At 37.9% G+C, this 27,362-nt stretch overlaps 1 protein-coding gene across 2 annotated transcripts in view; it reads right to left on the reverse strand.

Annotated features, from left to right (window-relative positions):
- Positions 1-460: 460 nt before the first annotated feature.
- PAWR (pro-apoptotic WT1 regulator) overlaps positions 461-27,362 on the reverse strand; it is a 91,859-nt gene continuing 64,957 nt past the window's right edge. For both annotated transcript variants that reach the window (XM_030939993.1, XM_030939994.1), the window contains exons 5-7: positions 8,751-8,898; positions 6,596-6,700; positions 461-1,715 (exon numbers count right to left, since the gene is read on the reverse strand). In XM_030939993.1, the coding sequence (XP_030795853.1) occupies positions 1,629-1,715; positions 6,596-6,700; positions 8,751-8,898 (340 nt within the window). In that variant the 3' untranslated portion in view covers positions 461-1,628. The remainder of the gene's footprint in view (positions 1,716-6,595; positions 6,701-8,750; positions 8,899-27,362) is intronic.

The following is a 27,362-nucleotide window of genomic DNA, read 5'->3' on the forward strand; positions in this document are numbered from 1 at the left end:
CGGGCGGATCACAAGGTCAGGAGATCGAGATCATCCTGGCTAACATGGTGAAACCCCGTCTCTACTAAAAATAGAAAAATTAGCCGGGCGTGATGACGGGTGCCTGTAGTCCCAGCGACTCAGGAGGCTGAGGCAGGAGAATGGCATGAACCCAGGAGGCGGAGCTTGCAGTTAGCCAAGATCATACCACTATACTCCAGCCTGGGCAACAAAGCGAGACTCCGTCTCCAAAAAAAAAAAAAAAAATTCAACATTTGATACTTATCATTTACTCCACGTTTTCCCCCAGCTGTCTCACCTTCTCTATTTTTCTAACAGTGAAAAATAAAAGGGCTTGGCAAGTGAAGGAAAAAGTCAGTAGAGTACCCAAAATGGATTTGACTATATTCAAACCACTTTCATATATTAACTAGATAAAAGGATATCATACTGCTATTTGAAATTCAATCATCAAGCAAAAATAATGTCAATGTATGTTAAGGGAAGGGGGTTCTTAACATGAAAATGTAATACAAAAACAATTCTAATAATAATATTTAATACAAGAGAAAATTTGTATAATTCTTTAGAAGTAATTCTGTTTTTAAAATTTCAAAGCTAGGAAGAAAATCCCTTAAAATTGAAATAGGGGAATATTCTCTCATATGAAAAAAACTGTGTCACAGTGTTATTCTTCAACTTAGAAATCAGGCAAAGTATTTTAGTACTATTTCTGCTTACATATTGTTTTGTATAAATGTTTTAAGTATGAATAACATTTTGGTTTTTATTTTAGTGTGCATGCTAATATAATAAAAATATGGATTTTTTTCTCCTACACTGACTTTGTACACTTTCCAGGCCTGAAGAACAAACAACTTTTAAAATATCCTATGTTCACTTGCAAACCTTAGAACAATAAAAAAAAGGTAGTACCTACATAAGAAATTTTACATTAAAATTACAATTGTATGTTTTTCAGGAGTTAAAGTGATTCAATTTTTCAATATTCAAACACAAAATAGTAAATTTTTATTTACTATAGCGCAATTCAAGTATTCTCTTAAATTTATATTTAATCGACTAGAACATGACAGTGACTTTATAAGAGCTTTCCTTTTAAAAGGTTGCTGTTATACAAAAGTATGACTCTATTACTCTAAATGCTTAGAATAAGTGGAAAGAAATGACAGTAGACAAAAACCTTTATGAGTGAGTCATCAACACATAAAAGGTTGCACACATCAGTAATAAGGCATGTGTAGGTAATATCCCAAAAGTATTTAAACTCATGTAAACAAAGACTATGTATATTCCTAAGGGAGAAAATGTACTACCAAAGATAAAATATATTCAAACAGCTGTGACTTTAAACCATCTATTAGTTGAATACCACACAAAACCAAAAAGGCATTACCTATCATTTAATAACTGAAAGATATTACTTATTTGTGAGATAAAAGGTTGATGCTTTTTTTAAAACCAATAATGAAAAAGAAGTATTTTGAAAACAAACATCCATTTTCTAGAAATAAATATACATGCTTAGTTATTTTCATGTATTGCAGCATAGGAATATTGTGCTAGCATTGACCATAACATTCAATCAGTAGTTTAAAATATTTTTTCCACATTGAGTCTTGAATCTTCTACCTGGTCAGCTGACCAACAACTTTCAAAAGAGTTTTATTTTCCTGCTTTAGCTGTTCATTTTCATCTTCTATGTCATCTAGGTCCTTAAGAAAAAAAAAAACAAAAGATAACTTTAAAAATACTTAAAAATATTTGATGAGAGATGAAAACACTTAATATACATTCAAAAATAATTCATACAACCAATTAATTTTGAAATGAGGGTAAGCTCTGAAAACAACTTTAGATGTAATATGTCCCACCAAAAATGAGCATCCATTACTTAAATCTTCATTCTTATAACAAGTCTATAGGCCAACTCTTAAAGATCTTTCAGTTTTTCTAAGGAAGCCAAAAGTCAGAACTTTAAAAATGTGAATCTTCCAATTTTCAATCATCATAAATAAGTTAGTTTTTTAGCTAAACAAACTTCACTTCCCTTCCCTAAAACTGAGGCAAAAAAAAAAAAACTATCCATGCAAGTCATATGTGGTATTGAGCCCTAGGTTGCAACCTCGTATCAAATTAGGCATCAAAAGGTGCAGGTACAAGTTCTAGATGCACTCCTACCACTTTGTCTGATCTTTAAAGGTGTACAATGGGGATAACACTCTGGGGAGGTGACAAAACTGAGGCCTACAAAAAAGGGGATCTGGAGTATAGAGAGCTGATCTGGATCAATTTATATGTTGGACTTTTCTACGACATTTTGAAGCAAAGGTTTTAGCGCTAAAAATAATTCAAAGCCACTAAATTAAGTATTCGCTCTCCAGCTTTAAAAGCATATGATCCACCTCTTTTTTCCCTGTATTAATCCTTGTCCCAAATACACAACCATCTGGTTAAAAAAATTCACCATAAGTTTTAGTTACAAGAAACGTGATTTCAAGACAGACTCTTTACTGTTAAAAAAGCAGACATTTACAGATTTATTCTTGCAGTTTAAAGTTTGATGTAATCAAGTTGAATCACTGCTATAGTATAAAAGCTTTCTAATACGTTTAATATATTGCCTTTGGATAATTAGGTAAATTATTTTAAAATTTACAAGATCAGAATTTGCATTTATTTACAAACTAAATGAATAATGTTGGGAAACATTTGTTTAAACAATAAAAAATATGGGATTTCTAAAATTGCCACAGTTGAAATCTACCTAAAATTTAGAATTAAATGATAAAACATATTCATGTACCATTATTAGATTATAAACTCTATGAAGGCAGGGGTTTTATTATTCTTAAGGCCCACAGTGCCTAAGACAGTTCAAACCCATCAAGGACATCAAAAATATTTGCAGAAACAGGTTGGACATGGTGGCTCACACCTGTAATCTCAGCACTTTGGGAGGCTGAGGCAGGCGGATCTCTTGAGGTCAGGAGTTCGAGACCAGCCTGGCCAACATGCTGAAACCCCATCTCTACTAAAAATACAAAAAATAGCCGAGTGTGGTGGCTCTTGCCTGTAATTGCAACTACTCAGGAGGCTGAGGCAGGAGAATTACCTGAACCTAGGAGGCGGAGGTTGCAATGAGCCAAGATTGCGCCCCTGCACTCCGGCCTGAGCAACAGAATAATGTAATCCAAAAAAAAAAAAAAACCTTTTACTGTCTGTCTATATACCCCAAAGAAAATAAATTCTTCTATCAAAAAGACATATGCATGTGTATGTTCACTCCTGTGCCATTCACAACATCAAAGACATGGAATCAACCCAAGTGTGGTAAATATATGTCATGGCATACTATAAAGCAAAAATAATAATAATAAATATTTGCGGAAACAGATAACCTACAGAATGGGAGAAGATACTCACAAACTATGCATCCGACAAAGGTCTAATATCCAGAATCAACAAGGAACTTAAATCAACAAGCAAAACACTATACAATACCATTAAAAAGGGGCAAAGGACATAACAGACACTTCTTAAAAGAAGACATATGGCATGGTGTATGTAATCCCTCACACCTGTAATCCCAGCACTTTGAGAGGCTGAGTCGAGCAGATCACTTGAGGTCAGACCAGCCAGGCCAACACATGGTGAAACCCCATCTCCACTAAAAATACAAAAATTAGATAGCTGTGGTGGCACATGCTTGTAATTCCAGCTACTTGGGAGGCTAAGGCAGGAGGATCGCTTGAACTCGAGAGGCAGAGGTTGCAATGAGCTGAGATTACGCCACTGTACTCCAACCTGAGTGATAGAGGAAGACTCTGTCTCAAAAATCAAAAACAAAACAAAAACACAAAACAAACAAAAAGAAGACATACAAGCGGCCAAGAAACATGAAAAAATACTCAGTATCACTAACCAGAGAAACGCAAGTCAAAATCACAATGAGATACCAACTCACAGCAGTTGTGATGGTTAATATGAAGTGTCAACTTGATTAGCCAGTCAAAAACTGCTATTAGTAAAAAGTTAAAAAACAACAGATGATGGTGAGGCTGCAGAGAAAAGGGAATGCTTATACACCATGGTGGGAATATAAATTAGTCCAGCCACCGTAACAAGCAGTTTGGAGATTTTTCAAAGAACTTAAAACAGAACTATCATTAGACCCAGCAATCCCATTACTGTCTACATACCAAAAGAAAATAAATCTTTCTATCAAAAAGACATATGAATGTGTATGTTCACTGCTGCGCCATTCACAATATCAAAGACATGTAATCAACCCAAGTGTCCATCAATGGTAGATTAAATGAAGAAAATGTGGTACATATATGTCATGGCATAGTATAAAGCCACAAACAATAATGAAATCATGTCCTCTGCAGCAACATGGATAGAGGTGGAGGCCAGAATCCTAAGCAAATTAACTCAAAAACAGGAAACCAAATACTGCATGTTCTCACTTGTAAGCAGGAGCTAAGCACTGAGCACACATGGATATAAATATGGGAACAATAGACACTGTGGACTACTAAAGGGCAGAGGAAGGTGGCATAGGTTAAAAAAAGTTACCTGTCAGGTATTATGCTCACTACCAGGGTGATGGGATCTGTATTCCAAACCTCATAATCACACAATACTCCCATGTAACAAATCTGCACATGTACCCCCTGTATCTAAAATACAAAGTAAACATTTTTTTTTAATTTAACATTTTTAAATTTTTTTAATTTAGAATTTCCTAGATCAAATTCTAACACCAATATAGGAGTACTTGTATTTTATTTTGAGATGGGAGTCTCGCACTTCTGTCCAGGCTGGAGTGCAGTGGTGTGTCTTGGTTCACTGCAAGCTCTGCCTCTCGGGTTCATGCCATTCTTCTGCCTCAGCCTCCCGAGTAGCTGGGACTAGAGGTGCCCATCACCACGCCCAGTTAATTTTCTGTATTTTCAGTGGAGATGGGATTTCACCGTGTTAGGCAGGATGCTCTCGATCTCGTGACCTCATGATCCGCCCACCTTGGCCTTCCAAAGTGCTGTGATTACAGGCGTGAGCCACCACGCCCAGCCATAGGAGTACTTGTATTGGAACCAAAGACAAAAAGCAGTCCACAAAAAGTAGAAAGACTTAAAATACCTGAAGTCAAATACTGGCTCAGTTGATTCTCTATATGACTTTCAGCAAGTTAAATTCTGAGTTCCACTGTCCTCATATACAACCTATAGTTAATGCCTCAGAGCTTTATTAGAACAAGTCGGCATATGATGAAGCCTCTCTTTTTCTCCTTTCATGGTTGGAGTTGAGACTGGATAGTGGATTTGCTACAGTTTTCCCTGAAGCAGACTTATTCTTTCCTCAATCTTAGCCAAAAGCCTTCTAAAAAGCAAAATTATGGAGTCTCTTCTCATCACTGTTACCTAATAAGCAATTACAACTGCTTCTAGCAAATAAATTCTGGGGCTGAAAACAAGAAGGAGAGTTAGCTACAAAGAATATAGGGCTAAGGCTAAACCTAAAGTTGGGGTTGCATTAAGTACAACTGGAGAAAAAAAGTGAAGATACACAGACATCTGGAATTTCTTATAGTGATAAAGTACCAATTTTAGGGCCAGGCACAGTGGTTCACGCCTGTAATCCCAACACTTTGGGAGGCCAAAGTAGGCAGATCACTTGAGGTCAGGAGTTCAAGACCAGCCTGGCCAACATGGTGAAACCCCATCTTTCCTAAAAATACAAAAATTAGCCAGGCGTGGTGGCACATGCCTGTAGTCCCAGCTACTCGGGAGACTGAAGCAGGAGAATCGCTTGAACCCGGGAGGTGGGGGCTACAGTAAGCTGAGATCGCACCACTGAACTCCAGCCTGGGCAACAGAGAGAGACTCCATCTCAAAATAAATAAATAAATAAATAAATAAATAAATAAATAACAATAATAATAATAAAGAGTACCAATTTTACTGTTGTTTTTTTTTTGGTGGGGGGACAGAGTCTTACTCTTGTTACCCAGACTAGAGTGCGGTGGCACAATCTTGGCTCACCGCAACCTCCGCCTCCTGGGATCAAGCGATACTCCTGCCTCAACCTTATGAGTAGTTGAGATTACAGGTGCCCATCACCACGCCCAGCTAATTTTTCGTATTTTTAGTAGAGTTGGGGTTTCACCATTTTGACCAGGCTGATCTCGAACTCCTGGCCTCAGGTGATCTGCCCTCCTTGGCCTCCCAAAGTGCTGAGATTACAGGTGTGAGCCACCGCGCCTGGCCTATTTTAGTTATTTCTTGAGGCAACTCTGTGCCAGTGCCCTTATGTATGGTGGTGACAAAGCGCCTGTCACTTCCAGACTTTAACAAAACACAGAACAAATCCATAAAGCAGTCTACCTCCGAAAGAATAAAATTAAGTGAGCTAAACTGATAACTGCCCAAAGGAAATCAGTTTTTGGAAGAAAATGATACTTCTTACTAATTATTATTTCACTAACAAAAGAACAAAGTGAATAATGCAATTAATAATTTCTTCATATTTGTATATTTTCATCAAATTGAAAAAAAAACCCTCCAAACCTGAAATATGGTGAAATACTTACTCTATTTAATAAATCAATTTCTTCTTTGAGTTTTCCAATCATTTCCTCTTTATCTTGCATCAGTCTCACAAGTCTTAGGTTTTCTTGTCTTTCTCGTACTACTTCCTGGTAGACACAATTTAAAAAACAGTAATTAGGAAGTAATTGGTCATTTATAATATTCCTAAATGGCATATATCTGCCAAGTTTGGTAAAATATCTTACATACATGAAGATTTCCAATGAATTCCTCAAAATATTTGGTGAAGGAACAAAGATCCCACAAGGAGAATGAGGGGAACAGGAGCTGTTAGGATGCTCCGGAGTAAAGCTATGTTTATACAAGTCTTTAACAAAACTAATGTAATAGACTCAATGATTTAACTTCATGTGAGTGTGTATGTATGTGTGACAGTGTTTCGCTCTTGTCACCTAGGCTGGAATGCAATGGCATTATCTCGGCTCACTGCAACCTCCGCCTCCTGGGTTCAAGCATTCTCCTGCCTCAGCCTCCCAAGTAGCTGGAATTACAGGTGCACGCCACCATGACTGGGTAATTTTCATGTTTTTAGTAGAGATGAGGTTTTGCCATGTTGGCCAGGCTGTTCTTGAAATCCTGACCTCAAGTGATCTGCCTGCCTCAGCCTCCCAAAATGCTGGGATTACAGGCGTCAGCCACTGTGCCCGACCTGTGATTTAACTTCTTTAGCTTCTCACCACTGTAAGTTATGAACTACCTTATTTTTTAATGGGTATCTTGTTTGAAATAATTCAAAATTAATTTTTATTAAAAATACAAAGTTTAAGAAAAGGAGATGGCTCAATAGAAATTCTAAACAGAAAAACAATTATCCTAGTTTTACTTCTGGCTCTGCCAGTTAACTGATAATGGATAAAAAGAAGGAACTAAAGTAGATTACTGACTTTTAATTTTTTTTCTTTAAACAATGCAATACCTTTTTCAAATAAATCTTATTTAGAATCCAAGGCATTGGACTTGCTCAGCCACCTTGGGGGCAAAAGGGAAGCAGAGCTCAAAAGGCTTTGCCCAGAACTTGGCTTCTTTCCTACTAAACCTCCCTAGACAGCAATCAACCATCCATATTCCTTAGCTGCTGCCAACTAGTAGCAATTCAATCCAAACTCTTGTGGAACTCACGGGCAACTCCCTTCAAAACTAGTAGATTGCATATTACTGAAGTTTTTAATTTAAAATTATGAAATAATAGGCTGGGCAGAGTGGCTCACACCTGTAATTCCAGCACTTTAGGAAGCTGAGGTGGATGGATCACCTGAGGTTAGGAATTCAAGACCAGCCTTACCAACATGGTGAAACTCCGTATCTACTAAAAAAAGAAAAAAAATTAGCCGGGCATGGTGGTGCATGCCTGTAATCCCAGCTACTTGGGAGGCTGAGGCAGAAGAATCGCTTGAACCTAGGAAGTGGAGGTTGCAGTGAGCCAAGACTGCGTCATTGTACTCCAGCCTGGGCGACAAGAGCGAAACTCTATCTCAAAAATAAATAAATAGATAAATAAAAATAAATAAAATTATGAAATAACAATTCCAAGAAGAAACTGTTGTTAAAGCTTAGAAATGTGACCTCAAAATAATCATAAATGTTATAAAATAGAAACAAGTTTTAAAAATGAAATTTCTTTATATAACATATAAATTAGATCTTTAATAATATAAAGAATAATCTCAAGTAAAACAAAACACATTTTCAACAATTACAAAAGTATTCAACACCATTGCTAATTTTAGGGGGTGAATGTCAGTGGCACAAACCTGAGACCCTACAGTTAATAAATTTATGCCAATAGTCATCTGACTTGTACAGAAAGACACTTTTAAACAGGCACATTCTTACACAAAATTGTTTCAAACATCAAAGATGGACCTAACTCAGATTTACTCCTGTAATTTGTAAAATGAAATGAAAATCTATTCAGACAATATAATAAATACACAGTAGTATATATTTGCCAGCTCAGGCTTCTAACCACTTCAAAAAGAAAGACTTTTAATATATTAAAGGTAACACTTGGCAGAATAGAAGCGCATATATTAAATATTAAGGAATATTATTTCCTTTCTCGCTCAGCTGCTATGAAACAAAAGAATTCTAATGGTATATTAATTTTATCAATCTTAACTAACTTATAATCCATACCTTTTCAAGATCTTCAATTTTCTTTTCCAGTGTGCTACTTGAAACCAGATTACCTGAAACATTTGCATCCCTGTTGTATCTAGGGAACCCACTTCTATCTGTTCGAGAATATCTACTTGAGACATCTTCTTCAGAGACACTGGTTGTGCTGTGGAAATATAAACATTTTATTAAGATCTCTAGTATTCAGCAAGAAAAACACCAAGAATATTTTCTATTCGGCTTAAAAAAATTAACATTCCTCAAGGACATATGGCTATAGTAGCAACTTATTTGTAACTGCAGAAGTTAATCATTATTCCAACACAATGAAAAAACTGTAAAAGTACCATTAATTCTTTCAACCATTATCTACCGAGTAGGTGTTAAGTAATGACTGAGTAGGTGTTAAGTAATGAACACTGTTCTGGATACTGAAGACTTAACCGCGAACATAAACGTGGACTCTGCCCTTGATAGAGCTTTTGGTTAAACGGGAATATAACTAATAATAAATAAAGCAACATGATCAGTAAAACAAGGTCAGTGATGGATACTATGAGAACTATGATAGGACAGGTCTCCCAGATTTTTTTGAGATGGGGTCTCACTCTTGTCACCCAGACTGGAGTGCAGTGGTGCAATCACAGCTCACCACAGCTTTGACTTCCTGGGCTTAAGCGATCCTCCCACCTCAGCTTCCTGAGTAGCTGGGACTACAGGTATGTGGCCACCACACCGGGTAAATTATTTTGTTTTTTTTTTCCAGAGACAGGGTTTCACCATGTTGCCCAGACTGGTCTCAAACTCTTGGGCTCAAGCAATCCACCCACCTTGGCCTCCCAAAGTGCTAGGATTACAGGAGTGAGCACTGTGCCTGGCCTAGATCTCCCAGACTATCTGTGTTGAAAAACCACTTTCCTTCTTCAAAATTCCAATCTTTCATGGACCAACACTTTTAAAAAGTAAAATTAAAATGAACTGCTGGAAAAGTAAAAGTTAAAAAGGTCGTAAGTCCAAATGTTTCATTAGATTCAGATCCACAAAATTATAAATAGAAAAAAAGAAAAGAATTACATAAAGTGGCAAATTCTCCACTGTAAGTATGCATACAGGCAATTAATACAGAAAATTGCTACCACACTGATAATTTTGTCATGCTGTAATTTTAATTTAATCAAAAGTTGTAAGTAAAACAGCAATTCCTTAAATGCCAATTCATGTCCTCTGAACAGCACATATGTCAGTATTTAAAGTTTTTTAATGTAACAAATGAGTTTGCTTCTTGTTTGCCGTATTATTACTCCATTAAAAATTACCCCCAAACTTACACATATTTCTTATCTCAAAGTTCCCATTGGTCGGGAATTTCGAAGCAGCTTAGGTGGGTGATTATGATTAAGGGCTTCTCATGAGCTTTTAATCAAGATGTTGGTTGGGACTTCAGTTATCTGAAGGCTTATCTGAAGGCTTAACTGGGCTGGAGAATCTGCTTCTAAGCTCACTCACATGACTGATGACAACGGCTTCAGTTCCTCACTATGTTGGCCTCTCCACTGGCCTGTTCACCACATGGCAGCTGGCTTCCAGAGACAAAGTGACAGAACAACTGAGACAGATGCTGCAGTGTCTGTCATAATGCAACCTCAAAAGGGACATACTATCACACTGACCTTATTCTATTGTTCACACATATCAACCTGGTATATTGTGTGAGAGGATTATACACGGAGCAAACATTAGGAGGTAGGGTTCACTGGAGGCTATCTTGAAATCCAGTTACCACATTTGTTAATTAATCTATGTTGGACTGATGACAATGCTACTCAACAAGGGATAATGTATATCTAAACTATTTCTGTGTTTTAATAGCACTGAGAGAAAACAGTCTCAAATGACAGAAATAGGAGTGATTTGAATGCAATTTCAACAAGCTTGGACATTCATTTCTTAAAACTTTTGTCTAAAATGCAGAAAATTTGCTTTTCAAAATTTGTTTTCAATCCTTTACTGACTTGTATCCATTTCCAATAATTTATCCAGCAAATTTACAGCCAAATCTAAAGTGACTTCTGGTTTTAAAAAATTGATTCCTCATCTATGAATTTCTTACCCATGGATTTTCTTGTGATAGAAAATAAAAGTGTCCTATCAAATGTCTAAGGTATTTGATTGTAACCTTTTCAAATGTGCAATATCAAGATCACCATCTACTTTACTGATAGTTGTTACTGTATCGTAGTACCATTTATAACAAGCTAAGGTAACTTTCTCCTCAAATATCCAACTTTCATTTTTGTCACCTGATCTTATCTGCCATTGAAAAGCCTTCTCGGCTCACTGCAACCTCCGCCTCCCGGGTTCAAGTGATTCTCCTGCCTTAGCCTCCTGAGTAGCTGGGATTACAGGTGCCTGCCACCATGCCCAGCTAATTTTTTTTTTTTTTTTCTGAGACGGAGTCTCGCTCTGTCGCCCAGGCTGGGGTGTAGTGGCCAAATCTCAGCTCACTGCAAGCTCCGCCTCCCGGGTTCGCGCCATTCTCCCGCCTCAGCCTCCCGAGTAGCTGGGACTACAGGCGCCCGCCACCTCGCCCAGCTAATTTTTTGTATTTTTAGTAGAGACGGGGTTTCACCATGTTAGCGAGGATGGTCTCGATCTCCTGACCTCGTGATCCGCCCGTCTCGGCCTCCCAAAGTGCTGGGATTACAGGCTTGAGCCACTGCGCCTGGCCGTCTTTTTTTTTTTTTGAGATAGAGTCTCACTCTGTCGCCCAGGCTGAAGCGCAGTGGCACGATCTCGGCTCACTGCAACCTCTGCCTCCCGGGTTCACGCCATTCTCCCACCTCAGCCTCCCGAGTAGCTGGGACTACAGGTGCCCGCCACCATGCCCGGCTAATTTTTTGTATCTTTTAGTAGAGACACGGTTTCACCCTGTTAGCCAGGATGGTCTCGATCTCCTGACCTTGTGATCTGCCCGCCTCAGCCTCCCAAAGTGCTGAGATTACAGGCATGAGCCACTGCGTCTGGCCTAATTTTCCTATTTTTAGTAGAGACAGGGTTTCACCATGTTGGCCAGGCTGGCCTTGAGCTCCCGACCTTGTGATCCACCTGCCCCGGCCTCCCAAAGTGCAGGGATTACAAGCGTGAGCCACTGAGCCCTGCTGACTGACATTCCTTCTTTGCATGGAAAGCTAAGATCACTTAAAAATAAACAAAGAATGAGGCTATCAGACAGTAAGTCTAACTCACATATTTGAAAAGCTGGGAACCAAACCGGTTTCTTATCTTGCAAAAACACCAAGAGTTCATCCCAAAGTTTGAATACTCTTGACTGAAAAGGTTGCTTTGAAGACCAATGTACACACTAGCATCTGATAACAGTTGATCAGCTAACTCCCAAACTACAGTATCTAATTTTTTAGAAACCTCAAATTTAATAAATTAGTGTTTAATAATTCACACTTTTAGTGAACTATACTGTGAATTCAGCTGATATAGCAAGAACACCATTGAGTTCAGCTGACAAAGCAAGACTTTCTCAATGCAAGAAGCAGGACACCGATTTACATTCTGGTACAAGCTTCAGCATGTTTTTCTTATCACTGTGCCTGCATAATTAGAATATACTCCTACAAAAGTAAAGCAAAACTCCAAACAAGTGTTATATAGTTTAGAGCAAGCTGTATTTGTCAGCAATGAAGGTGAAAAATAAATTGTTACTTCCTATGTTAGCAAAACCAATGTGTTCATCAAATTGTACCAAAAATTCCTTTGCTATCCTTATTTGTCTGAGAGTTAGTTTTCCATATCACTATCCTGTCCCTAAATACATCAAGCTATGATGTTGCTGGAAAGTGGTACGGGAACTATCTTCTTTACTACAGATTCATCCAACATTTCCAAGCAAATATATTTTGTCTTGTCATTTGTATGCAGGTTTTTTTTTTTTTTTTAATGTTAGCAACCTCAAGTGAGACTATCAGAAACCCCAAAAATACTAATGATTATATGTGAAATCCTGAACATCTGTTCCGGTCATCTTTGTAATATTCTTTCAAATAATGAACTTGGTTTTGAACATATTTGATGAATTGGTTTTGAACATGTCATGCCTACAACTACCAATTAAATTTTGATCATTTTATATTGTTTAAATAGCCAGTGTATCTCCAAACAACCCACTTTGGTTTTAGCACTTTGCCCATCAATTATGGCTAAAAACTAAACATAAGACACATAGTACTTTCCAAGAAAACTAGTACAAATTCTTCTGATTTGTATCTCTTTGAAATTGCTTCCATCATCATCATTTGGTTTACTACTGCTATCGCATTCAAAAAAGTGTATCTTTGTCAATAAAGTCCAGTAAAGCTTGTGTTGTCATCAGTAAATCAGACCTATAAATAATATAAATTTTGCTTCCAGGATTTAACTACTACTTGTAAAAGATAAAATTCAAAAGAATGAAAAAGTTTTACATTTTTTATTACTATATATTTTTAAATTATTTATGGCACAAGAATAATTAAAATTAATGAGATTTTAAAAATAAATGCTTTGTTTTTTGGCAGGGGGTGCGGGGGGATACAGGGTCTTGCAGCACCGTCACCCAGCCTGATGTACAGAGGTGTCATCATGGCTCACTGCAGCCTTGAAACTTCAAAACTCCTGGGCTCAAGTGATCTTTCCACCTTAGCCTTCCAAGTAGCTGGGACTACAGGCATATGCCACCATAACTGGCTAATTATTTTTTTTGTAGAGACGTGTCTTACTATGTTGACCAGGCTGGTCTCAAACTTGTGGCTTCAAGCTATCCTCCTGCCTTGGTTTTGGGATTACAGGCATGAGCCAGCCACATTTTATTTAATTCTTATACATTTTTGGGTTACAAATGACTAACTTCAAAATGTCACACATTTTAACAGTCCTGCTGTGCATGATTAGCATGCAACTCACCACTGCACTTGAACAACTCTATATCCTGTTCACAGAGTAATCCACTGATCATGCACTTGGATGTGATGATGACAAGTCAAAATGCAATTCAAGTTGCGAAATGCTTATTCTCAAGTTCTTTTCTTGTCTTAGATTGATAACAAACCGTTCAAGGACTACACTTTGGGTACCACTATGTTAAGAGAAGGCTGAAACTTAAAAAGGAGAAAAATGTGCAAAAACCTAGAAACTGTAGCCCATTTGAGAAACAGAGAACTCCAATATGGCTAAAGCATGGAGTGTAAACTTAAGAGTAATAATAAATATGAGGGTGAAAAAGCAAGTAGGAAACCTGAGTTTTTTTTGTTTTGTTTTGTTTTGTTTTGAGAGACAGGTTCTCACTCTGTGGCCCAGGCTGGAGTGCAGTGGACAATCATAGCTCACTGTAAACTCAAATTCCTGGGCTCAAGCAATCTTCCCACCTCAGCCTCTGGAGTAGCTGCATGTGTGACCATGCCCGCTAATTTATCTTAATTTTTTTTTTAGAAGTTAGGTCTTGCTATGTTGCCCAGACTGGTCCTGAAGTCCTGGCCTCAAGCAATCTTCCTGCCTTGGCCACCCAAAGTGCTTAGAGTAGAAGTCTGAGCTACCACGCCTGGCCCTGAAAGTTATTTTATGGAAGAATTTAAACTAAGGGTCTCCAAATATTATTCACAATTACATACCCATGTTGGTATGTATGTATGTTTACTTATCTACCATTTTTATAGGATTTACAATATGACAATATAAAATAATCATCTGCATCCCAAAAATACGGCATAAGAAAAAGACTAAAATTTGTTTTATTTATGGTACAAAAATTTGTTCTCACAAATATTTTAAATTAAAAATTGAATATGCTTCATTATTTCTGAAGATCTTAACACCATATGATACAGAGATTCAAAGATCTAGTTCTAACATCAGTTTGAATATTTGATTTTTAATGGCTATCAAAGCAGAAAGGGATGCCTTACAAAAAAATGAGAATTTTCTTTAAAAGTTTCACTTAAAACCTCAAAATCAGCATAATTTTTCTTAATTCATGAGAACAGATTTGATTTTGTGTATCTTACCCGCTGAAAAGCAATGTGATCTTATTTGCAGTTAGACACTTGATTTTCTCCATAAATTCCCTAATCCCAGACTTGCATATTTTGTAATAAACTAGATAACTCATAAATCCACATAGATGGACATTCAAATTATAGTACTGGGCAACATGCAGAAAGTGAACAAAGCATGCTTCCCTCAGGACACCTTTAGTACCAAATGACCATCTGACATATAGAGCAAAGAAGGAATGACTAAATAACTATTACACAGTAGTAGCTTTTAAATATTAATGCCTTAGTGTTTTTCAAATAAAAAGGTAAATATGAATAAAAGTTCCAATATTTTCCTCCTGCACCCTAGCAGATTATCTTGTATATCACCCTGATTCATATTCCATTTAAAGGTAACGGTAAGCCATTAAAGCAGGGAAAGTTACAGTATCATTTTTATAAAATATACTGGAGATGAGCTAAATGGAGACAGAGAGGCCAATGTGGAGGCTATTGTAATCACCTATGTAAAAGATGATGGTGCCCTAGATTGGTGTGATGGCAATGAGATACTCAGAAGATAAACTCAACAAGGCTTGGTGAATGAATGGATATGGGCGAGATAGGAAAAAAAAATATGTGTCAGAAATAATGTCCAGGCTACTGACTTGAGCAAAAGTAGATGTTGATGTCAACTGAAATCCATCAGGTTTCATAAGCTTACTTTTGAAAATGCTTAGTTTAGTACGCTTCTGAGATATCTAACAGCAGATATTTAATAGCTGTTGATTATATAGGTATGGAGATAACGATCTGGAGTCTTCAGCATTACATATAGATAGTAATTGAAGTCATTGGAGTGAATGAAATTTCTACCACAAATACACAAAACCAAAAGAGAATAAAGTCTAAGATTAACAACTGAGTAGGCTTAGCATAGTGGCTCACACCTGTAATCTCAGCACTTTGTGGGGCCAAGGCAGGAGGACTGTTTGTGGGGCCAAGGCAGGACAACTGTTTGTGGGGCCAAGGCAGGACGACTGTTTGTGGGGCCAAGGCAGGATTGTTTGTGGGGCCAAGGCAGGACGACTGTTTATGCCCAGGAGTTCAAGACCAGTCTGGACAACATAATGAGACCCTGTCTCTACAAAGACAAAAATAAAAAATTAGTCAGGCATGGTGGCATGTTCCTGGAGTCCCGAGCACTTGGGACTTGGGAGGCTGAGGTAGGAGGACTGCTTGAGCCCAAGAGGTTGAGGCTGCAGTAAGTGATTACACCACTGCACTCAGCCTGGGTGTCATGGTGAGACCCTGTAAAAAGAAACAAAAACAAAAAAAATCAAGTAATACCAATACATAAAGAAGAGGTACAGGAAAGAAAGAACTACAAATAAGAATGGGTAATACCAGCAAAGTGTTAAAAAGAAAATCAACAGAGGCAGGTATCACTAAAGCCATACCGTATTATTAAAGAAGACCATTAGAAGCATTTTAAAGGACCCGTTTTATACAAAAACAGAAGTCCAACTTTCTGCATCCATCCATGACCTTTTAAGTAGAAACTATAATGCTGACAGCTACAAACAAACCATCCAGAAACATGGATGTCCATTAGTAGTCGTGTTTTTGCTTGATGAACAAGTTTAAAACAATATTTCAAAAATGTTTAATTTATTAACAATTTTTAAAACTTTCCATCTTAGGCTTGTCAATGATACATAAACGGCATCATTATGCAATTTTTTTTTTTTTTTTTTGAGACAGAGTTTCACTCCTGTTGCCCAGGCTGGAGTGCAATGCCACTATCTCGGCTCACTGCAACCTCCACCCGCAGTCAAGCAATTCTCCTGCCTCCACCTCCCAAGTAGCTGGGATTACAGGCACCCGCCACCATGCCCGGTTAGTTTTTGGTATTTTTAGTAGAGATGGGGTTTCCCCATGTTGACCAGGTTGGTCTCCAACTCCTGACCTCAAGTGATCTGCCCACCTCGGCCTCCCAAAGTGCTGGGATTACAGGCATGAGCCACCACACCCGGCCTTCATTATGCAAATGCAAGGAATAGTGAAAAACAAGATCAGTGCTTCATTCCCAATATGTATTATGTTTATAGGAAATACTGTCATAATTGCGAAGAATTGTGTTGCTTGATCTTATTGCCAAATTTAGCCGTTTAACCTATTTTAAAGGCCAGATATGCACAGTGCAAAATACTCAGAATAAAAGGCTGCTTCATTAACTCCAAAAAGTTTTTAACATTCTGTTTATGAACGTTAACACAAATCTCTAATATGATCCAAAAAGAATCCTCCCTCCACTCTTAGCTACAAAGACATGAACTATAATGCTCAGAAAAGGGAAAAGAAACAGTATCATCAAAAATAAATGCCACCCCTTACTGGAAGTTTTCCCCCTCTGGGAAGTTTCGCATCTTATGTAGAAACACCAGGGGGTGTTGTGTTGAGGGAAATTACGCTATTATTCTAAAACTATCATGAGAATGAGATTGGCAGCATTAAGAGATTACAGCTAGAGGAATTTTCCACTAAAATAGACATTATAAAGCTTTAGCAATGAGAAGAAATACAAGACTCAAGGGTAAATCCTACTTTTACAATAAGTATCAAATATTCAGAAGTACAGGATATATTCTGAAATTCCTAAATAACCAGCAACTACATGACTGGCTTCCGTACTTTTAGTGTCTTTCACTGCCCTATTCTCTTCAACCTCTGCCACTCTCACTCTTCAAAACAGCTCCTTGCTCTGTTTATCTCTCTTCTTCCTTTAAATACAAACATACACATAAGCACATACGCCAACAACTAAAAATCAAAATCAAGTCTCATTAAACTCTCATAACTCTTTATTGAAATTGATACATATTTATTATAGAAAACAGAAAATACAAATGAGAGTAATTCCACTAACCCAGAGACAATGTCCATTAACATTTTATAACATATTAGCAAATGTTTAGCCTTTTGGATTAGATTCTTTTTAAAAATCTTAGGAAAAATATTTATCTCCTCCCAGAAAAATAAACAATATCTTCTTTTACACAGAATTTTAGCAGTTTATCATATGAATAGTTCTCAGATAATACTTTATATATATTATGATACTTTGTTTTGTATCATAGGTTTTTGTACTATGCTCTCTCCTCCATTTTACATAAACAGGTAATAATTTTCTTACGTAATATTTTTCTATAGCATCATTTTAATGGCTGCATTATAACTCTATAGCAATATATTATAGTTTTTAATCTATCTCATTATTAAAAATTTAAGTTGTTTCAGTTAGGGAATATCATACATACTCATTTCTGGTATATTAAATATAGTGAATTATCCTAAAGAGATCAAATACATGTGGCTGCTCAAGTTTCACCACCTGAGAGCTAGACAAGTCCAGAAAACACTCTCCAAATATAGTTTATTATATACAGTAGAAATAGCTAAAATTATACATTCCTTATTATCAACATGGGTGTCCTAAACAGCCAAGCATAGTACTCTGCATCTTTGAACTATTCAATAAATATTTGACATATAATGTGTATATATATATTTTTTAAAAGCCTTCAACTAAGCAATATGAAAAATTTCTGTGTACTAAGAATAAGGGTCACACAAAAACTTGTACATGAATGTTCACAACATATTGTCTATTATATGTATATTTCATATTAGTCAAAAAGTGTAAAGAATCTAACATGTCCATTATGTTAATCCAAATGGTAAAACATAATATAGTACATCCATGCAAACTACAATATGGAATCATCTTGAAAAAATTATGCTTAGTAAATGATGAGACACAAAAAGCCACATACTTGGCCAGGTGCAGTGGCTCATACCTATAATCCCAGCACTTTGGGAAGCCCAGGAAGGCAGATCACTTGAGGCCAGGAGTTCAAGATCAGCCTGGCCAACATGACAAAACCCTATTTCTACTGAAAATACAAAAACTTGGCTGGGTGGGGTGGTGCCTACCTGTAGTCCCAGACACTTGGGAGGCTGAGGCACAAGAATCACTTAAACCCGCAAGGCGGTGGGGTTGCAGTGAGCCGAGATCGCACTACTGCACTCCAGCCTGGGTGACACAGCGAGACTCTGTCTCAAAAAAAACCAAAAAAACCAAAAAAACAATAAAGCCATATACTGTATGATTCCATCTATCTGAAATATTCCATATACACAAATCTATAAGGACAGAAAACATACTACTGGTTGCTGGGGGATAGGGGCAGAGGAAGAATGGATATGAAGGGTATGAAGTTTCCTTCAGGGTAGAACAAATTTTGGAACTAGACAGCAGTAATGGTTGTGAACACTGTGAATGTCCTAAAAATACTGAACTGTACACCTTAAAAGGGTGAATTTTATGGCATTTGAATTACATCTCAATGAAAACAGGGAACAGTATCATCAGTTTAGTGGTTAATTTCCAAATAAATGCACAAAATGCACTTAAAATGATACCAAATATTATTACATGGTTTATTTTTCATTATAATGAAGAAACTCTAGATGTTAGACTACCTAATTCAGAACAAGTTATTTTCTGACTTTGTACTATAGCTAAAACAAAGTAAAGATCTGAGTGGATCTGTGAAATCTACAGCCATATATCCAGAAGTTACTTTTTGGGAAAAAATAAAATGAAACCCTACGTTAAAAAGAAAAGAAATCTAGTTACTGGTACCATCCAGTCACTTGGAGTTTAAATAAGCTAATCAAACTGCTAATCAAACTACCACACTGTACCTATTTCCTACCCATGCTAGGCAAGTTAACATTACTACCATGAGGTAATGCAACATATGCTGACACAATCTGCAAATTAACTGTTTAATCTCATACAAGTCACTAAACTTCACTGTGCCTCAGTTTACTCATTTGTAAAATAAGAATAATAAAAGCATCTCCCTAGGACTATCAAGGAATTAGCTGAATGGAAAGTACTTTGAATAGTACCTGGTACACAGTAATATTATATAAATATTAATAATATTTATGACCTAGAAAAGTTCACAAATCCACCAGTCCACAAAATGTACAAGAATCCCCGATTTATTTTAAATAATCATTTTATGACTTTCATGTATTATTTCCAAATCTATTAACTAGAAAGGTCAATGCTATTGCATGTCTGACAGCATTGGGTAAAATACAGAACATATTCTAATATAGAAGTAATAGATCTTGCCAGGCGCAGTGGCTCACACCTGTAATCCTAGCACTTTGGGAGGCTGAGGCAGATGGTCACTTGAGGTCAGGAGTTTGAGACCAGCCTGGCCAACAAAGTGAAACCCCGTCTCTACTAAAAATACAAAAATTAGCCAGGCTTGGTGGCACATGCCTATAATACTAGCTACTCGAGAGGCTAAGACAGGAGAATTGCACCACTGCACTCCAGTCTGGGTGACAGGGAGGGGAAGGGAAGGGAGGGGAGAGGAGGGGAGGGGAGGGGAGGGGAGGAGGGAGGAGGGAGGGAGGGAGGAGGGAGGGAGGAGGGGGAGAAGGGAGGGAGGGAGTGAGGTGAGGGGAGGAAAGATGTAAAGGAGGAAGGAGGAGGAAGGAAGGGAGGGAGGGGTAAGGATGTGAAAAGGGAGGTTTGGGGAGGGAGGGAGGGAGGAGAAGGAAGAAGTAAAAAAAAAAAAAAGGGAAGGAAACAATGGAAAAGGAAGGAAAACAAGAACGAAAAAGAAAGAACCTAAAAGGAAAAAAGGAAAGAGAAAAGAAAGCACAAGAAAGATCCTAGACCGAAAGAAAGAACCAAAGAAACAAGCACGAAACAAAGAAAGAAAGAAAGAAAGAAAGAAAGAGAAAGAAAGAGAGAGAGAGAGAAAGAGAGAGAGAGAAAGAGAGAAAGAGAAAAGATCTTGAATAGATTTCTTTAGAAAGGGCCATATATAGCCCAAGAAGACTCACTTTTTGGTCGTCTTTAGTTTGGATTTCTCACCTTTAAAGAATCTGGCTGGCTGGGCATGGTGGCTCAAGCCTGTAATCCCAGCACTTTGGGAGGCCAAGGCAGGCGGATCAAGAGGTCAGGAGACTGAGACCAGAGTGGCTAACACGGTGAAACTCCGTCTCTACTAAAAAATACAAAAAACTAGCTGGGCATGAAGGTGGGTGCCTATAGTCCCAGCTACTCGGGAAGCTGAGGCAAGAGAATGGCATAAACCCGGGAGGCGGAGCTTGCAGTGAGCTGAGATCCGGCCACTGCGCTCCAGCCTGGGCGACACAGCGAGACTCTGACTCAAAATAAATAAATAAATAAATAAATAAATAAATAAATAGAATAGAATAGAATAGAATAGAATAGAATAGAATAGAATAGAATAGAATAGAATAGAATAGAATAGAATCTGGCTGATTTCTGGCCAGGTGCACTGGCTCACACCTGTAATTCCAGCACTTTGGGAGGCCAAGGCAGGCAGATCTCTTTAGCCCAGGAGTTCAGGACCAGCCTGAGCAACACAGAAAAATCCCGTCTCTACAAAAAATTTTAAAATTAGCAATTTAATTTTTAAAAATTTAAAAATTAGGGTGTGGTGGCACATGCCTGTAGTTACAGCCACTTGAGAGGCCAAGGCTGGAGGATCACCTAAGCCTGGGAATTGAGGGCTGCAGTGAGCCATGATTGCACTACTGCACCCCAGCCTGGGCACTGGAGTGAGACCTTATCTCAAAAAAAAAAAAAAAAAAAAAGAATCTGGCAGATTTTTCTGGTCTTGACCCTTGACCAACAAACCAAGGAAGTTTGTGTCTACTTGGTGGTTCTCAAAGCAAGAACTACTGGTTAAAACGATGATCGTGGTGAAACCCTGTCTCTACTAAAAATACCAAATTAGCCGGGCATGGTGGCACACGCCTGTAATCCCAGGTACTCAGGAGGCTAAGGCAGGAGAATCACTTGAACTCAGGAGCCGGAGGTTGCAGTGAGCCAAGATTGCACCATTGCACTCCAGCCTGGGCTACAAGAGCGAAACTGACTCAAAAAAAAAAAAAAAAAAAAAAAATCATTAAGTTCCATTTAGGAAAAAAAGTTAACATTGTTGTGTTGCAACATCTTAAATCTTGAATGAAAACTATGTCTAAATAAATTATTAATCTCTAAACGAACAGGTTCTAGTCGGTTTCTTATGAAAGAGCTTGAGAATGAAGTTGAGAACTAAAGGTCTTAACTGGCTATCCCCAACCTTTATGGCAACAGGGAGCAGTTTCAGAGAAGACAATTTTTCCATGGACCAGGGGGATGGCAGGGAGGATGGTTTTGGGATGAAACTGTTCCACCTCAGATCAGCAGGCATTAGATTCTCATAAAGGAGCATGTAACCTAGATCCCTCGCATGAGCAGTTCACAACAGGGTACGTGCTCCTATGAGAATCTAATGCTGTTGCTGATCTGGCAAGAGGCAAAGTTCAGGCAGTAATGCTCACCCACTGCTCACCTCCTGCTGTGTGGACTGGTTCCTAACAGGCCACAGACAGGTAAGCAGTCCACACCCGGAGGGGTGGGGACCCCTGGCTTAAAGTACTTCACAGTGTCTCAAATTAAATGGATTTATGTTATGTAGAAGTCTTACTTAAACAGCAGCAAATATTTAGTTTATGGAATCATCTACCCAGAGTTAGTTCTGCTATAATACAACATAAGTGTTTCTAAAATCACTGTATTATGCAAAAATCACTCAATAAAAACATGAGGAGCCAGGCATGGTGGTTCACACCTGTAATCCCAGCACTTTGGGAGGCTGAGGTGGGTGAATCACTTGAGGTCAGGAATTTGAGACCAGCCTGGCCAACATGGCAAAAACCCATCTCTACTAAAAATACAAAAATTAGCCAACCATGGTGGCAGATGCCTATAATCCCAGCTACTTGGGAGGCTGTGGCAGGAGAATCACTTGAGCTCAGGAGGTAAAGGTTGTTTGAGCCCAGGAGGCAGAAGTTGCAATGAGCCAAGATCATGCCACTGCACTCCAGCCTGGGTGACAGAGTGAGACTCCACCTCAAAAAAAAAAAAAAAAAAAAAAATGGTGGGGGGAATTATACAGAAAATGGGGTTGGGGGACAATGTTCTAAAACTTCATCAGTGACACATTATAAAAGATAGTAGCCTAATATAAAGTGGTAGTACAGTTTTACAGGTTAAACAGCTAAGAAATACATAAATACGGCATTTTATCTTGAAAAAGCAGTGAAGTTTCCTTATAGAAGCTGGTTGGCAGCAGAAGGGTTGCAGCTTATGGGTTAATATGAAATGTGAGAAAGAAGATATCTGAAATTAGACTGGTAGTTGTAACATCACATGTGGAAGTGATAGGGACAGGAGGCAGGAACATTCTGGGCAGAAGAGGACGGTCCTGGTGAGGGTCCCACCCTCAACCCTTGAACTGTGGCCCAAAATGAGAACATGCATTCCTGTTGCCCTGCTTGAATGTTGCCTTTTCCAAAACCACCCATGGCCTGTTCTGCTCCCCATTCTGGGCCCATTAAAACCTCAGGCTCTGCCACCAGAGAGAGGAGAGGAAGAGAAGAGGAAAAGCCATTTGACTTCAGAGTAATGGCTTGATAGTGTTGCTCCAGGGAAAGATTCTCTTCCCCTCCATCCCCCCTTCCAGCTCCCCTTTCATTGGCAACATAATCCTCCATATTCACCACCCTTCAATTCGTTCATGTGACCTGATTTTTCCTCGACACTGAAGGGTGCACATGCTAAAGGCTGTCATACTGACCCTATGCTCTTGCTGGCAGAGAGCAAATGCCTCACAAGAAAAGGCAGAGGGCCCACTGAACTGTTTTACACTTAAGCTGTCCATGGACAGAAAAGCTAAAAGAGCACTAACTGTAACACTCCTTCTGGGACTTCAGGGGTAGTAGGCATCCCCCTAGATACTGCCATGGGGACAGTACAGAATTCATTCCTGCCAGCGTCCAAAAGCACTCACCCCAGCTCTTGCACCTGCTCACCTGTACTCCCCGCTCCCACAAGGAGTAGAATGCAGTGGGTTTGAGTGAGTGGAATTTGCCCCTGCCCCACCAAAGCGCCTGGTTAGGTCCAGTACCTGTGCACTCCAGTTCCTGCCTGCAAAGGGGCCAGGGAAACTTTCCTGCTTCAAAAGCAAAGCTGTAGCTCATACTCAGGTACCTGGTAGATGTTTGCCAAGAATGACTGAGAGCCTTTTGTGTATTCAGTTGAGCTGGGTAAGGTTTTCAGCATTTACCTAGCATTTCTGGTGAACAAAACTGTGTATAAGCAAAGGTGAAATTTGAGGTAGGGTCAAATTGTTCCCTAATGTACCAATTAGGACCAATTTGCATTTCCAAAGCAAGCATTATAACAGAATTGACTTTGCAAGAAAATTCTGACCCCGAAGAAAAAGAATCATAGTCATCTTTTATCCAAGTAAAGTAGACAGAAATTATGGGTCACCACAGCAGTGATAGTGAGGATTTCTGGTATATTTATGCTATACTTCATTTAAAAAGCAGAAATCACTCAGTTGATACTAGCCATTATTTAGAGAACTAAAAAGTGAAGATACTCATGTTACATTAGGTGAGGAGTAAACCAGAATGTAAAAGTGTACATCCATTATGCTCACGGTTATACATACAAAAAGCCTAAAAAAACAAACTGGAAGTAAAAAGTAAAAGCAAGGTTAACAGTGCTTGACTTAGATTTGTTAAGATTTTCTAATCCTAACTTTCTCTATTTCTTAAATCTTCTAGTGAGAATGCATTACTTTTTAAATGGAGAAAACAATGTTTAAGTTGTATAATGTTTCTATATTGATCATATGCAGTAGTTGCAAAAAGTATTAAGGAAAGAAAAGTCCTGATGAAGCTACATGAATGATAAAACTATAATAATACTGTGAAACACTGCAGATATGAAATAGGGCTTAACATCAAAATTTTGGCTAAGATAAGGTTAATATTTTCTGACATTCATATCTTGATGTGTCTATGCTGTTTATAAAAACAAAAACTAGTAATATTTCCTCTTTCTGCTCAGAGGGAATGTGGTAAAATAGTTCACTGAAGTAAACAAAGTCTTTTTCCTCATCTGTGAAAGACATGCCTGCCCTGGCTGTCACCTGATGAGGCTATTAGGTAATGTATGTGAAAGTGCTTTACAAACTACTAAACCTATTAAGGTTGCTTGGAGGGGAGCGGGTAGGAAGAGAAGTGCTGAGAAGCACTTATTACTTTGCATAAATGTTGCTTAATAAAATAATACTGAATTAAGCATATTTGTGAAAACAAGAGCCAGTTAATAACTAACTGAATGGTAAACCACTGTCTTGTTTCCCCTGTTGTTTGTTTCATTTAGAGTTGGGATCTCACTGTCTCCCAAGCTGGAGTGAGGTGGCACCAATCATGGAAGACTCTGGGGCTCAAGTGAGCTTCCCATCTCACACCTCAGCCTCCACTGTAGCTAGGACTACAAGTGCTTACTACAAGCAACCAACTAATTTTTTTCTTTTGCTTTCTACTTTTTTAAGAGATGTTGTCTTGCTATGTTGCCCAAGCTGGTCTCAAATTTCTGGCCCTCAAGTAATCCTCCCACCTTAGTCTTCTGAGTTGCTGGGATTATAGGTATGAGCCACTACACTAACTTCACCTGTTATTTATGAATAGTAAGTTGCATACCCTGGCTAATCCTGCCCTTTATAAGTCCTTAAGACTGTCTTGCCTTCTCTTTTCTTTTTTAAAAGTTTTTAACCAATGTACTATAAATTTACTTTCCAAATAAAAATTTTGTTAAGAAAATTACACACTGAGGCTAGGCACAGTGGCTCATGCCTCTAATCTGAGTACTCTGGGAGGCAGAGTTGGGAGGATCACCTGAGTTTGAGATCACCCTGGGAAACATGGAGAGATCCTGTCTCTACCAAAAATTAAAAAAAAGAAAAGAAAAAGAAAATTACACATTGAAAAAAAAAACCCCCACAAATTCGTAACACCGATCCATCTTTACTAAATCTTGAGTTTCAGAAATTACATAACCCTCACCTCCAAATAGTTCCCTACAGTTAAACACATTTTTATAAGGAAAACTGGGAATATGTAAGACACATTCTACATAAGTCAATTCAAGTTTAAAAAACAGCATAATTAGACTGAGCATGTAACAGACTCAAGGCTAAAAGTGTACATTCTTATTTGTGAGAAAAATTAAGTATTTAATCCATACCTTATAAGAGCATACACTCAAATGAATCTTCTGGGTGTTTGAACCTCCTAATGACTTTAAGAGTTATTTCTAGTTATATAAAATTTATAGGTTTATATATAAATCTTATATCTATTTATATGTAAATCTTATATATTTTATATTTATTTTTATATATACAATATATAATTTATATATTATATATAATTTCTCATGTTATTTGGTTTACTTAAAATATTTTCTATTTTCAGTTATATATATAAAAACTAAGCTACTAGATTTACTGGAAATATTTTCTTACATGAAATTGCCAAATTTCTTTTACTCTATTCTCCCTTTTCTTCATTCCCATTAGTCAGCAGACACCTTCACTAAGAAACATCTATTCTCTAGTCATTGCTATAACTTGCTGACAGATTAATGAAAATAACGAACTGTTGATATAAAATGTAACACATTTCTACTAGATAAGAGATAATTTCATATATAGACTCTAGGTTTTGTGGCTTTTTAAGTCTTTTTTTTTTTTTTCTTTTTAGACTGGCACTGAAATGGGAGCTCCAAACCAATAAAAAATGATGAGAAGTTTTAAGATATTTATAACAGTATTAAACAGGGGCAAATCTTTGAAAGCTGAAAAGTAACAAACTACATGCTCTAGGCTATGAGAATACAAGTATGAAAAAAACAAACACATGGACATGTCACAAGTAAGGGTCTCAAAAGTTTCACAAAAATGTATACAAGAATAAGTTTGCCTTCTGATTTAACACAATGACATGTAAATAAAGCTTTTGATAGGATTTATAAAATTATTCCCCTCTTGATTCAAATTAAAGAACACAAATTTGAAAAGTGTCATTCGTAATTTAAGACTATTATTTGATAAGAACTAAATGTGTAAGATCAATACAACAAACTTGTTAAGTTGCCACAGTTTATCTTTAGTCTCCAACCAAAAACCAATGAGAATGTGGTATGGGAACAGGCCACATCAAGGCTATTTCATAATTATTTCTAGAAAAAGAAAAAGGATTTTTTTCCAGTTTAAACTATTAATGGTAAACAAAAGGGCCGGGGTGTGGTGGCTTACGCCTGTAATCCCAGCACTTTGGGAGGCCGAGGCGGGCAGATCACAAGGTCAAGAGATCGAGACCATCCCGGCTAACATGGTGAAATCTCTACTAAAAATACAAAAAATTAGCCAGGGTGGTGGCAGGCACCTGTAGTCCTAGCTACTCAGAAGGCTGAGGCAGGATAATGGCGTGAACCCAGGAGGCAGAGCTTGCAGTGAGCCAAGATTGTGCCACTGCACTCCAGCCTGGGCAACAGAGCAAGACTCCATCTCCAAAAAAACAGGGGGGGGGGGCAAACAAAAACAGGTTTTATTATACCTACATCAAAATTACCCAGAAATGA

The sequence above is a fragment of the Rhinopithecus roxellana genome, chromosome 10 (assembly GCF_007565055.1).
Source record: "Rhinopithecus roxellana isolate Shanxi Qingling chromosome 10, ASM756505v1, whole genome shotgun sequence".
Taxonomy (NCBI): domain Eukaryota; kingdom Metazoa; phylum Chordata; class Mammalia; order Primates; family Cercopithecidae; genus Rhinopithecus; species Rhinopithecus roxellana.